At 46.2% G+C, this 13,863-nt stretch overlaps 1 protein-coding gene across 1 annotated transcript in view; it reads left to right on the forward strand.

Annotated features, from left to right (window-relative positions):
• Positions 1-13,863, forward strand: part of trappc9 (trafficking protein particle complex subunit 9) — a 247,302-nt gene that overhangs the window by 160,871 nt on the left and 72,568 nt on the right. The window contains exon 19 of the mRNA XM_084455432.1: positions 3,537-3,647. Within this exon, the coding sequence (XP_084311558.1) occupies positions 3,537-3,647 (111 nt within the window). The remainder of the gene's footprint in view (positions 1-3,536; positions 3,648-13,863) is intronic.

Here is a 13,863-nt window from a genome sequence, read left to right on the forward strand (position 1 = left end):
ACAAATGTTACATGTAATTTTATTCTTTCAGTTTTACAGAATACAGTGTCCACACATGCATGTGCCATCTGACAAGAAATAGGCGTAGTGAAAATACATGTCATGCAGCGTGTAGCCTAACACGCAGTGAGTAGGCAGCCTAGTGGCCCATATCGCCACCACCAGCTGCAGTGAGTTTGGGTATCACTGTCTGGAGATGGTCCATGTGGTCATTGCAGTTCCATTGAGGGCTTTTCCACGCACCAGATGAAATTAGTATTAGCCTACAACTTGACTGTCAATTGCCACTTTTTGGCTGACCATGTAGGCCAGCGGTCCCCAACATTTTTTTTACCACAGACCGGGTGGGTGGGGGGGGGGAGGGGCTGATTACTCTCTAGTATTCATTAGTCACTAACAAGTAATTTGTTGTTTATTATAAGTTGTTCTTTGTGGGATTCTACAATTTTATTAGGATATAATTTAGTCCATATGACCTATCCTATTGCTAAACTTTTTCATGGCTTGATTTGCTTTACTAGAGATTCCTCTAGCTCTCCACTCGCCTGCAACGAACCTGGACTAGGCTATTGCATATTAATATAATATAATTCATATTCAAATAAACTGGATGGATGTGTTTCCTAGCCCCACGAAAAACATGATCTTCAGTGGGCTAATGGATTGTGGGGGAGTGGGCGGATACTAATGTTAGCAACTTCCAGCCAAGGCTTCTATTGTACTGTTGGCCGTGACCACTCCATTCCATTTCAATTTTTTGCCGGTCTGCCACGTGTTTGGCTGAATTCAATAGTTTGATTGATAGATGGATGGATTTAACGAACTTCATCAGTCCTGATTTCGATAGCATCTAACCATGATCAAAATCTACTGCATTTGCTGTGCAATATCAACTGTCCAGTTGTCAAAACGAATTGCCAACAAACTGATTATGCTGACCAGCTATAACTGATTATGCTGACCAGCTAATTTTTCCCACACCCCCTCAGCCTCCCTCTGCCCACTGCAGCTGGAGCAAACTAACTAGGCTACTGCTGTTTCTCTCGTTCTACTAAGCTACACGCTTCAATGATTAAACCTACAGTACCACCAGACCAATTTTATGTGTTGACCTGGCAATATGCCCCAAATATTCACGCCCAGTTGGATAGATAAACTTTCAATTTATATGCAGACTGACCGTTTGAGATAGAATTGAATCTAAGGTCCGGGTTTGAATCTAAAGAATGAATGAAGTCCGATCAGTTGGTAAAATGATATCCCCTCAAATAGCCAATTTTATCCTAAAAAGTAGTTTGCAATTCAGACCGGTTAAACAGAAGCCTATGCAATTCAGACCGGTTAAACAGAAGCCTATGTAATTCAGACCGGTTGAACAGGCTAAAATACTAGAAATAGATATAACTAGAAATGTTGCTCAGAGAGCGCAGACCTTCGCCCCTGAATGCATTTTGTGGCTCTGTGAATGCCAAAATTTAATAGGTCCTAAATTGTCCCATGCTACACCACTCCACCGAGTTTCATGAAAAGCAGTCTGGTAGTGTAATCCTTGTCCAAAAAATGGAGGTTAATGGCCATCCGGGCCGTGTTTGGGCAGCTCATGGACCCGCCCTGTGATTCAGATCTGCTCCAACAAGTGGTTGTAAGTTGGCCCATGCTACACCCCTCCACAGAGTTTTATGAAATTCTGTCAGGTAGTTTTTGCGTAATCTTGGTTCAAAAAATGAATCGAGGTGAATGGCCGGCTATGTTTGTGTGGCCCATGGACCCCACCCATGCTGCGGATCCGCTCCAAAATGTAATAGATTCTAAGTTGGACCGTGCTACACTATTCCACGAGTTTCGTGAAAATCGGTCCAGTAGTTTTTGCGTAATCCTGCTAACACCTGCACCGCACCGAAAACATAACCTTTTGCCCTGCGCTGTCGCTGGGGCGGAGGTAACAAATAATCACCATAATGATAAAGCAGCACAAGTTCAGTAGGAGTTCAGAGTAGGAGCTGTGGAGTTAATGATTCCAGGACCTGTATTATTATTCCAGTGTGAGACCCCCCTTCTCTTGTGGCAAACTCTTTAGGTTAATTATTCTTGTCTGTTTGTGATCTGAAGCCTTTTATCTCACATTATTGGTTGAAAAAAAAGAGTCTGTAGTGTATAAAATGAATAACCTTTTGAAAATGAGGCATCTTTTCTCCCTTGTCCCTGGCAAATTGGGCCCTATCAGCATCTGCATGTGAAAGGCAGGCAGCCAGAGGGACTGGTCTGGAGTTGGCCTGTCTACAGAGACGCCACATGGCCATGATGAAAGGACAGACACCTTTGATGTTATGACAAGGACTGATGAATGCTCTTCACCTTTTATCTTCTTGATCCTGGATGCATTTTGCGTGTTTGTGTGTGTGTGTGTGTGTGTGTGTGTGTGTGTGTGTGTGTGTGTGTGTGTGTGTGTGTGTGTGTGCATGTGCGTGCGTGTGTGTGTGTACGTGTACAGTATGTGTGTGTGTATAACCCATACATTATGTAAAGCGTAATAGTACATCATGTACGGCATACCCTATATTTAGTCATGTTCATGAAAGAAACATGACATCTTCATTATGTAATGGCCAGGTACTCTGCCCAACATTGAAGAAACTGTGTGCATTGAATTGAGCTCTGCACAGATTTATTGATTTATTAATTAATTTATAAGATTTCTTTTATTAAAGGAGAATGCTCATTTTCGACAACCTGGACCTTATTTACGGCATATTATAAGACATTTGACTCACCGAGATAACTTTGGTGTAATTCGGAGGCCTGTAGAAGAAATTTAAAATCCAGCGTGAGCCAAGTATATCTATGTAATGGTGGCGGACGGGGCACTGAGAATGCAGCTTCTAAAAAATGTATTAATTATTTAAAATGTAATGTTCTGCCGCAAAACTGTTGTTTTCATCAATCTATTTTTATGAATCACTAGGTGTGCTTCCATAGAGCGAGGGCTTGTTGTGGTTTTCACATCCTTGGTCTGTTGTCTCTGTAATATCATCTTGAGAAACGTCTTTCAACACGTGCTGGATTTTAAACTTCTACAGGCCTCCGAATTACACCAAAGTTATCTCGGTGAGTCAAACGTCTTATAATATGCCGTAAATAAGGTCCAGGTTGTCGAAAAAGAGCCTTCCCCTCTAAGCTTTGTTCATGCAAGTTCAATTGAGATAAAAAAAATAAAAAAAAACTCTTTTGCAAGGGAGCCCTGCTTATAAAACACGTACAATAAAAATAAAGATACAAAAATACAATTATAAATACAATAAAATAAATAGGAATAAAACTAAACAAAATGTTGCCAAAAAAACAAAAACAAAATTGGACTGGTTATTAATTACTGCTGTGTTACTGTTTTGGGGCTGGAAAGTCATCAGGTGCTGTATAAGAAGAATAGACTGGTTGCTCTATCAGCGAGATGTAAAACTAGTTTCAGGTGCTCATGGAAAACCAGGCACTGTGGTGCTGTGTTGAACCTAACTGGTTCTGATCCTGTTTGTCTACAGCACCCGCCAGTGTCATCTGCTGCTGGACGTCTTCAACTCCACAGAACACGAGCTGACGATCAGCGCCCAGAACAACCAGGACCTGCTGCTACACGCCGGGGAATGCCAGAGGTGGGTGGCAGCAGGAGGACCTGTAATACCGGCTTCAAGGCAACACCATACACCACATGTTTACTATTCCCCGTTTGTTGTTCCTATACCCTGTCGCTCGCTCTCTCTCTCTCTCTCTCTCTCTCTCTCTCTCTCCTTCTCTCTCCCCCTCTCTCCTTCTCTCTCGTCTCTCCTTCTCTTGCCCCCTCTCTCTTTCTCTTTCCTTCTCTCTCCCCCTCTCTCTCCTCTCTCTCCCTCTCTCTCCTCTCTTTCTCTCTCCCTCTCCCTCTTCTCTCTCTCTCTTTCCTGCCCACCCTCCCTCCTTTAATTTTTCAGTTTCTCCCTCATATATATTTCCTTCCTTCCTTATCCCTCTCTTTTTCTTTCCCTTTCTCTCTTGCTCTTTCTGTGTTAGTGATTTTTCTGTGTTGCTGTGTCTCTCTCTCAGCCCCTTACCTCTCTGATAGCAGATTATGATTCCTTTCACCGCCGTCTTTGGCAAGCGTCCTCTGCCACGAGCAAGGTGTCCATCCCCCACCCCCTAAACCATCTTAGTATTATCACATACTCTTTAAAATCTTAGTGTGATGTCGTTGTTTCTTTGTTTTCGTCATTGCACTATAGAGTACACTGTTGGTTTATTTAAAATTTGTGTAACTTGTTAGTGAAAGATTTAAGTGGTTTAAATCTGCTGACTGGCGTCCCTCCTTTCCCATACAAGTGACTGCCCTTTACCTGCCTGGGTACAGTAGATGCAGGTCCTGTGTGGTACAGGAGTGACAGAATCAATATTCAAGATTCAAGATCTGTGTATTACAGTACAGTATATAGTCCACACATACTAGGAATTTGACTAGGGTTAAGGCATACGCTGTTGCAGACAACAGGACAGGGTACAGGACAGTGCAAAGACACAACAGTGCAAATGCAGTACAAAAAACTGTGCAATTTACATGCTACAGTATATACAGGATGGAGTGTGGTGAGTGTTGGGAAAGGTTGTGCTGAAAGTTTTCCACAGTTTGCAAAAGGGTTTTAATTGGCGATGTGCACACGAGCAAGCGCACAGTCAGGTCAGCTGTTTCATTTTTAATTGCCTCTGTTGCAGCCGCGTTGGAAACAAAGTGCACTGCATCCAGCCTTAACTTCCATGCATTTATACAGGTAAACAATCATGTAAATGTGGTGCCCTGTCTCTTTCAGATATGAGCCTCTACATTTATTGGAGAGGACCTCTACATTGAGTGGAGTGGTTAAATCATTATACACTCGCTGAATATTGAGAGGGGCAATGCAAACTAGGCCTGTCAATTCACAGCTAGGCTTGGAAATTGAATTTCCATACAAAAACACACATTGCCTTTTTGTCTAAAGATTTAAATTCTTTCGCGCCAGAAATACATTATTGTAGTAAATCCCATGAATCCCATTAAACATGATTGCATTTGAACCAACGGGGTGATAATTGAAAGTTTCTCTCCTAAAGAAACAGCTGTGACCCACTGACCAGGCGTTATGATCGATGGTCCGGTCATGAAGAGTGAGACAAGAGTTGTCCTGGCTCCGGAATTGATTAGCTGCCGCCAAATTAGCCGAGATACCACCATATTGATTGTTTTAATGAAATATTTTCATAGCCGCCATCCTTGGAGTTCACGGCGAGCGTGAGTGGGGGAAGGCATTGATCCTCCGGCCCAGAGCCTTGGTGTGTTGCTTATTATTCCGTGGACACCCGGCCAGCAGGGAGCCAGGGTGACGGTGAGCGTGTGGAGAGGACCGTGACAGTGTCGGTGCTGGCGTGCAGTGAAACCCTGTTATGCTGAAACCATATTGAGCTTGTCTCTCTGATTCCGTCTCGCCCGGAGTCAGATGGCTCCCTGTCACTTCCACTCCTTCCGGTATTTGATGATAAATGAGGTGTCAGGTAGGAGATGGCGGTTGGGAGTCTCAGACAGAGGACAGCTCAAGCAAAGGCTGAATCCTAAGAGCATACAAATGGCCCTGTCAGTCATCCAGCCTCAAAACACAAACAGTCTTTTATTTATTTCATGGAGCTTTTTCTATACAAAGAAGACTTGCATGCTTCCTATTGGTGTAGAGGAAAGTTGTATCACTGCTAATTAGTCATACATGTGACTGCCTACACCGTATTGCGTACACTGTATTAAATAGAGACAGGCATTGCCTAATTGGCTATTTTGGCAAAATCTGTATTGTATGTGTGTATGTGTGTTTAAAGGACACAGAAGGAGAGAGTGAGAGAAACTCTTGAGAGAGGCCCGGCTGCTTTCATCTTTTCACATCACTGAGAGAGATGTCTTGTACGGGCTCTTTACCACGTCGTCCGTGTTCATTACTGGTGAAAGGAGACAGTGCTGCGGATCTGAATGAGAATGGCTCCTCTGATGTGAGGAAGGCCCTCTGAGCTCCTCTGTGCAGACTGGTCTTTGTCTGCTGTTTAAGCACAGGCCCTTCACATCGCTGAACACCCGGGATGAGGAGGCACACGTGTGTCTTTACATCGTAGGTGGTGCGTTGGCCTAGTGCATTCTGTCAGTGTCAGCTTGTGTTTTCCTTAAAACTAGCATAACTATTATGCTAGTTTTAATCAAAATCTCAGCATTGGATATACAATAGGATATCGGAGGGGGATACCATACACATTCAAAACTATGGGAAATTCGCTGTTAGAACATGACAATACAATATAGTTTTAAAGATAACCATTTCTGAGCAGCAGCTGAAATCCAGTGTACGTATTTGCCTATGATTGTCTATCTGCTTCTGTGTGAAGTCAGGAGTCAGAAAGCTTTCAAGGGTACAGTAGACTGACGTTGTTGCATCATGGTTACATACAGTACGGGCCTACAGCAGTGCAGTCACTCTGAATACTGTGTCTGTGTGGAATGAAACTCTCATTCCTAACATTAGTATTAGTCTGTGTGCACCCATCACTGGGATTCAAATTAAATCCAGTTACTGAGAAAAGCATTCTTCATAACCGACAGCTAGATCTATTGTATCATTACAGTAATGCCGCCGGATCCCCAGAAAAGTCGTTTTTTATCACATTGAGCATGGAGAATTGGCCAGGATTTCTATAGCTTGCTGATAAGTACCACTTTTTAAAATGTGGCTCTACTCCGAACCATATTCATATGAGATAATTTAGCTAAATCAGATCGACCTCCTTTTGTATTGCCAGACAGGCCAGACTTTATTAGTTCCGAATGAGTTTCTAGGGCTGAATGTGTTGCTAGGGATGAATTTTCATGAACCGGTTAAAATGAGCAGAAATAACATCACATTCACACGGTTTTAACTTTTAATATTGAGGTTCGCACATAACATGACAAACATATGGGAGCGTGGAAGCGCCTTTCCCTCGCGAAGCGCCTGTGAACATGCTGCTGAGCCAATGTGGCACTTATGCTCCAGTGGAACATTGCGCCCCTGGCTTCCCGGAGAGCTGGGAGTGATGCTGTGCCCAACAGTCAGACATGGAGCCAGACGGAAGGTCCCCCCCCCGGCCCTCCGTCTTTTGATGTCCGACCCACGGTAGGTGGAGGCGCAGCCTCTTTGTCCTTCGCCGCGTCTCCTGGTGCGGGGGAGATTTCTTTCAAGCTGGTCTCTCCTTTTCCTCCCAGGGTTTCTTCAACCAACAACGCGCTGCTGCTTCATGAATGAGGTGGAAACTGAGTCACACAGTCTCCCCTGAGATTTTCCTTTTCAGCTCTGGGCTCCGGTGGCCCTGCTGTGCAGCTCATGTTTTACAGAGAAAACTCGCTCTTTCAGTGCACAGGAACCGTCTGCGTCGGGCAGACCAGCCAGCCAACGGCAACGGAGCTTCAATTAAGTGAATTATCCTTCACATTCCTTCCACACTGGCAAGCGAGTTGGGATGGTATAAAATAAACTTTTTATTGTCTAAAGAGGCTTGGATTATAGCTCATTGGTACTATTTCTGAATGCTACGAGTAGAACTATTTCCCATGGCCAAACAAACATGGAATAGCAGTCTGTCTGTCTGAGGTCATCCAATGACTTCTGTAGGGGAACATTCGCTGTCTCCAGCAGCCGTATTAGCCCTCTCGGCCCTGTGCTCTGTGTCATGGTCGGACACAGCAGTGTCACCCGGGGGGGGGGGGGGGGGGTTGGCGAATGCGGGGGAAGTGCCGGTTTACGGAGCAGACCCCATGGCACGCGCTCTCTCGCTAGCGCAGACCTGCCTCGCTACCCCGAGCCTCTCAATACAACGCGCGGTTTCCATGGCGACCACCTCCCCCCCCCACCTCCCTGTTTCTCTCGGCGCCCTCTAGGAAGGCAGAGCACATCTGTTTACACCGGCGCGGTTCTCCTCGCTCTCCCGATGGTTCCCTGTCTCCCGGGGCCCACGCTGGGTTCTCTCCTCCCTCCCTCCAGTCGCCGTCCCCTTCGTGTCGCGGCAGCGCCGAGCGCGAGGAGGAGAGAACAGCGTCAGGCCTAATGAGAACACGGGAGGAGGCACGCGTGAGCCGAGGAGAGACCGGCGTGCTGACAGAGAGGAGAGCTGACAGGAGAGGAGCTCGTCCAGGTGCACTTCCTGAAATGAACCCTCACTTGGAGGGCGGGAGGGAGGGAGGGAGGGACACATCGGCTGCAGTGTCGCATTTCACCGAACATCTGCGAGGTTGTTGAATTTTTTTTCCAATCTACGCGTTTTATTTTTCTCTCAGAAACGAGGTTCCATCAGAGGGACATGTGAATGATTGAAACGTCCCAGGGTTTTTCTGAGGGGACGTTATTCTCACGGAGGCCCCCCGGGGGAGGAGTGGGTTTTGGGTGCAAGAACATCGAGATCCCTGCTCTCTCACGGCCTCTCAATCACGCGTATTTATAGCAGTGCCCGCCGTCGGTAAATCAGCAGTAGGCGCCGGGAGCGGATCAGAGAGTGGGAGGAGGGGGGCCTTGCTGCTCTTACGGCCTTAAAATAGCCGCAGGACACGGAGCTGGAGAGAAATAGACGCATACTGTAATATATTCAGATGGTATTTCTGAAAGCACTGTTTGCCCTTGCCTCTTACAGTGCCCATAAAGATCCCATTGCTTTACTGTAAAGCTCAGCAACACGCTCTGCTTGTGATCTTACCCTATTTACCTCCCCATAATGCACTTTACACCGATGAGATGGAGTGTAGCATGCAATTGCCTATCATTAGATCATCCAACTCAAAAGATAATCAACTAATGAAGCTTGTGATTTCACAAATCCTCATATGCTTTTGTTCATTTTATGGGCCAAGATGATGCTCTTACTAACCTCTTATAGCTCTGTAATATCTCTGCAAATTCTGCAATGCCTTCATCCCACGGTAATCAATGCATTACTTTCTGCACTGCGAGAGCGTCAGACATCCATACAGTAACTGGCCGTATGGATTTGTTTTCATCGCGGCCTATGAGACGACTATTGATGGAATGCTGCTGATGCTGGTAACCGGGGTTACGGGGAGTCAGCCGCAGTCTAAAAATAGCCCGGTTGCTCTCGCCTGCCTCTGCGCAGGCAGCCACGCAGCGACGCCCACGAGCTCAGGCACGTGAGCTAAAAATAGCCCTGCTGCGTTCTGCAAGAACGAGCGCACACACACACACACTGCAGTATGCTGGTTTTTCTCAGCTCCCCTTTGAAATAACACATTCATTCACTGATTGTTAATGCAAGAGCAAAAAAAAAAAGTATATTGAGAAAAACCTTCATCTCTCTCTCTCTCCCCATCCATTATTTCTCTCTTCTCACTCTCTCCCCTCTTTCACTCTCTCTCTTCCTGTCTCTCTCTCGACTGCATGCCTCCGCGGGTTCAGGTCGAGTATTCTGCCGTGTTGGTTGAATAATCAAGTGAAACATGCAGATGTGGAGACTTGTTATTCTATACTGCACATTTTAGTGTCTGAAAACAGCAGACAGAGTTGTACCCTGGGAACATGAAATAAATGGAAAGGGGGATTACTGTCTCCCCCCAACCCCCCCCACACACACACACATTTTAAAATGGCTTCGGCCCCAGCCTCAGTTCAGAGGTATCTCGAGGACGGGGCAGAGTGGTCAGGTGATTCACTCCCAACTCGGTGGGTGGATGGAACAGACTCGACACGTTTTAATGTGGTTCATCATGTGCTTTTGGCCATGGGAAACACAACATTTAAGTAGGCAGCAGAAGTCATTTGACAGTGTGTCTCAGGGTGATGTCATTACACCCATAAAGGAAGGCAGCACAGCCGCAGATGACTACATGCAACCAGTAATTAGCCCTAGCACATCACAAGCTGTCATGGCTGTCGTTTCTACACACCCCGCCCTTTAGTTTAGAGAGAGCCAACATGTGGTGTTACAGCTCTGCAGTTTGAGCTGGAGGAATAGATGTGGCTCTGGTGATCGGTAGAAGGGCCGGTTTGTGGTTTCTCTATTTGACAAGTGGTTTCTTTGTGGTTTCTTTATTTGACATGTTTCCTCGGCCATGGTGGTATAGTGTGGTCACTTTCTCCCCAGTAACGAGCTTGAAGGGCACTATGCCTTGAGTTGGCTCAGGACATAAACACCTTCTTGTGAAGAGCCGTCGCGCAAAATGCAATCCGTGTGTGAGATTCCTTTCTGTTCAACAGTACCCCACAGGGATACACCAGTCTGTCTATGCATGGATGCACACACCTGTGTGCTTGGGTGTTCTTGTTTGTGCGTGTTTGTGTGTGTGTGTGTGTGTGTGTATGGGTGGGCTTGTCCTTTGTATCGATTTATAGTGCTCCCATCAGAGAAAGGACGCTGAAGAGAAGCTATTCTGCCCCCCCCCCCCAAACACACAGGCCATCCAGACAGCGGCTCTTATCACCGGGGGGAGGAGGGAGGTGAAATGGGCTTAGCTAGCCTGGGGGGGATTAGCCCTGGAGAACCTCCACAGCGGGCCCTGCTCTGGCGGAATACAGCCCCAGCTGGTTATTAAAAGCTGGGTAATAGACTAGAATAGTCCACTGATAGGACCTAATCCCTGGAAGACACCACCATCAGTTTACTGGCAGGAGAAGACAGTGGTTATGGGGGGGGTTGATAACCCTTCCCTACCCAATAGAGCCAGTCCTACACACTACACAACTCCATGAGAAAACCACCGTTGTAAATTAGACTTCATAGACGGTAGATGCTTTTGCTATTATGCAACAAATAGCTGTCTTTAGGCTGATATGTCCACCTTATTGCTGAACGCATAATATCAAATATCCCATTCCGCTTTGACTCCATACTTATCAACAGTGTCAATAGTGAAGGTCTACACTGGGATGTCTGAGGCATCCTGCCATTGTCTTTTCAATAATCAGTCAATCCCAGACCTTTTAAACCACCCATCTTTCATATTTAGAGGCTATACAGTATGTGTCTTTAGTTGAAATCACATTTTCTGGCTCAATGTGTCCTTTTCAAGATGACCGAGTGGAAAGCTGTATTCATTTGAAGACAAGACTTCATTCAGTGACATAAGCCTGCTGCTACTAATCCTGTAGTTGTGCATGCGAGCAGAAGCAGAGCCCTTCCATTTGTCTTTGTCCAGGGGTCTTAATTGTTGTTTAATTTGTGCTCTCCTTTGTTGTGGAGGCCTATGGCATGATAATTGCATTGCCTCCTCTTCCCTTTGCTGGAGTGTGTCTGTGTCCATGTGTGTCCACGTGGTGTGTTTTTGTCTCTGTCTCAGTGTGTGTGTGTGGGTGTGTACTCCCATAAACCAAGGGAAAAGGAAGATTCTTTCTTTTTAATGTTGTGGAAGAAGGCCATTCCTGTTGTCTGCAAACGAATCTCTGGTTTTACCAGAGATTCTACATTTTGAGGCGATTTGAGGAGAGTTATAATTGTCATTATACGATGGGATTGTAAAGAGACTGGAAATCTGGCATCAGCCACACGTGGCTTGGCCAATCAAATTAGATCATTAGCCCCATGGCTGGTCACTGTTTACGTTGCCATGCCAACTGCAACGCTAGGCTTTCTTTAGCAAGGAGATAGTTGGACAAAGTTAGCTTATCCACTAACAGTTTTGTATGATTCATTTGGAGCCAGAGATGTTGCTAGGCACAAAAATCAAACTGTAATTTTGGGGTTTGGGGTTTAATTCTAGTTTTTCCATTTTGCGTCCATGTTAGCAGGTCTTCCTATTAGGAATCCTATTGAAAACGAGCACTCTGTAGTCAAAGCCCAGATGATGGCTGAGTGATGTTCCGCCCAGCTCATCCCAATCAGACAACCTCTCTCTCTCGTCTCGCCTTTCATCTTTCTCTCTCTCCTCTCCTTTAAGTCAAGCCTCTGCCAGACTCAATATTCCAATGCATGGTGTGCATATGGATGGCAATTGGTAAATGGACTGCACTTATTTCATAATCTAGACGAAGATGATGATGTGCGTTGAGAGAGCTGACGCCAGCCTGTCGGGGTGTGCTCCGTCCTGTGCTCGCTGCACGAGCGATGACTCCTCAGGCCCGAGCAAAATGGAAATAGCCAGGTGCAAGGGTCTACCTTCTGCTGAATACATTCATAATGCCTTCATTGCCCTTGAGGTGGGGATCCAGCGGAGACGGACGTTCAGGTAATTTGCAGTTCGCTGGCTCTCCTCAAAGTCACGTTGTGCCATATATCTCATACAGAGCACGGCCCCCATTCCAGACTAGCCTCGTGAGACCGTCCTGATCTTGCGAGCTGACATTCAGTTCAGTCTCCGCAGATCAGTCTGGACCTTCCACCTATCTCAAACGATCTTTCTCCAATTATGTTTTGACCGGGCCAATCAGGGACTGTGTTCTGCCCCCCAGTACAACATAGCCCCAGATTGGTTCCCGCATCTCCCGAAGCAACAAGCAGTAACGTAAACGTTAGTAGACTAGCCTAAACACAGCCATAAGCGCAATTATTGCAGAAATAGATTCAATAACAACAATTAAACAAGAAGAAGAGTATGCATGTAGTTTCTCCGAAGAAAAGACGTTTTCTTGCTCTTCTGACTGGATTTGGCAAACGTTTTGTTACACTGATTGGCTGAAGTAGTTAGTCTGTCAAGGCGAGTACTCCCGCCCACTGACATCATTCAACATAGGGGCAAGGCCAGGCTGATCTGCAGAGAGAAACTGAATGTTATCTCGCTAGATCAGGATTGTCTCAGTTCCAGACCGCTGTGAAGTTAAAGTGGACTTTTCTATTCCTTTTACTTGTATGAAAAAGGATACAGATAGTGTCTGACTCGTATTCAGTATAACACCAGGAGAGGAGGCCATTACTCTTGGTAAAGCCAGTAACAAGGACACTTCTTTGGCCAATGAAGTTTAATGTTCTCAAGAGTTTCAGGTATTCTTATCCTCACCTGGTGGGTGGGTGGGTGAGTGGGTGAGAGGGGGGTATTAACCCCTAATCTCTGTATGAGAAAATTGTTTTTAAGATCTGGGGTGTGATAAAACTTAGCCCTGGCAGTTTAGTTTATTATCCTGTTGGTTTTAGTGACCCCCCCTACATCCACACATACAGTATATACACACACACGCGCGTACACACACACAAGCACACCCATTATCACTCTCCCTTTCTGCTGGGAATCAATTCCTCAATGAAGCAGTATTATTTTGCCTCCATCACAATTAACAGCACTCTGAGGCTTTACAACAGGCCAGAAATGAGATGACCATGGTTATGTATTGATCTGGAAAGTCACTCGATACCATTCGGATATATTAGTGAAGGAGACTCGATAACATGAATGAAATTTACCAACGCGTTGATCCAACCTACAGTATTTCCGCAACAGAAACAGGCGCAACGCAACATCCAGCGTTGACAGCAGCCGAGTTATGGAATGGAACACGGGCGAGGTTTCTCTGCGAGGGCCTTGGCCCGCGTCTCCACATTGGGGGCTGATCTGTTTGAGCCGACCACACAAACCCTGTTCTCCACCGCGCTGGAGCGCCTGAAGGGGGCGCAGTGGGCTCCGGCAGAACTGACTCATTACTCTCAAAAGTTCACGGAGCTGGTCCCATAGCCGGCCCTCCCCAGGACACAGAGGGCGCTCCTGAGTCCTGCTGGACGTGCCCGTTGCCATCGGCGTCCTCTAAATTGGCTGTGGCAGGACAGCAGGGAGGCTGCTGGAACGGCAGAGTGTGAATGTGATCCCATCACATCGCTTCACACCATCCGGTCCCCGAGCAGCCAGCCCTCACCTCTCTTTCTCTCTCCCTC

This window comes from Borostomias antarcticus (genome assembly GCF_949987555.1).
Source record: "Borostomias antarcticus genome assembly, chromosome: 21".
NCBI lineage: Eukaryota > Metazoa > Chordata > Actinopteri > Stomiiformes > Stomiidae > Borostomias > Borostomias antarcticus.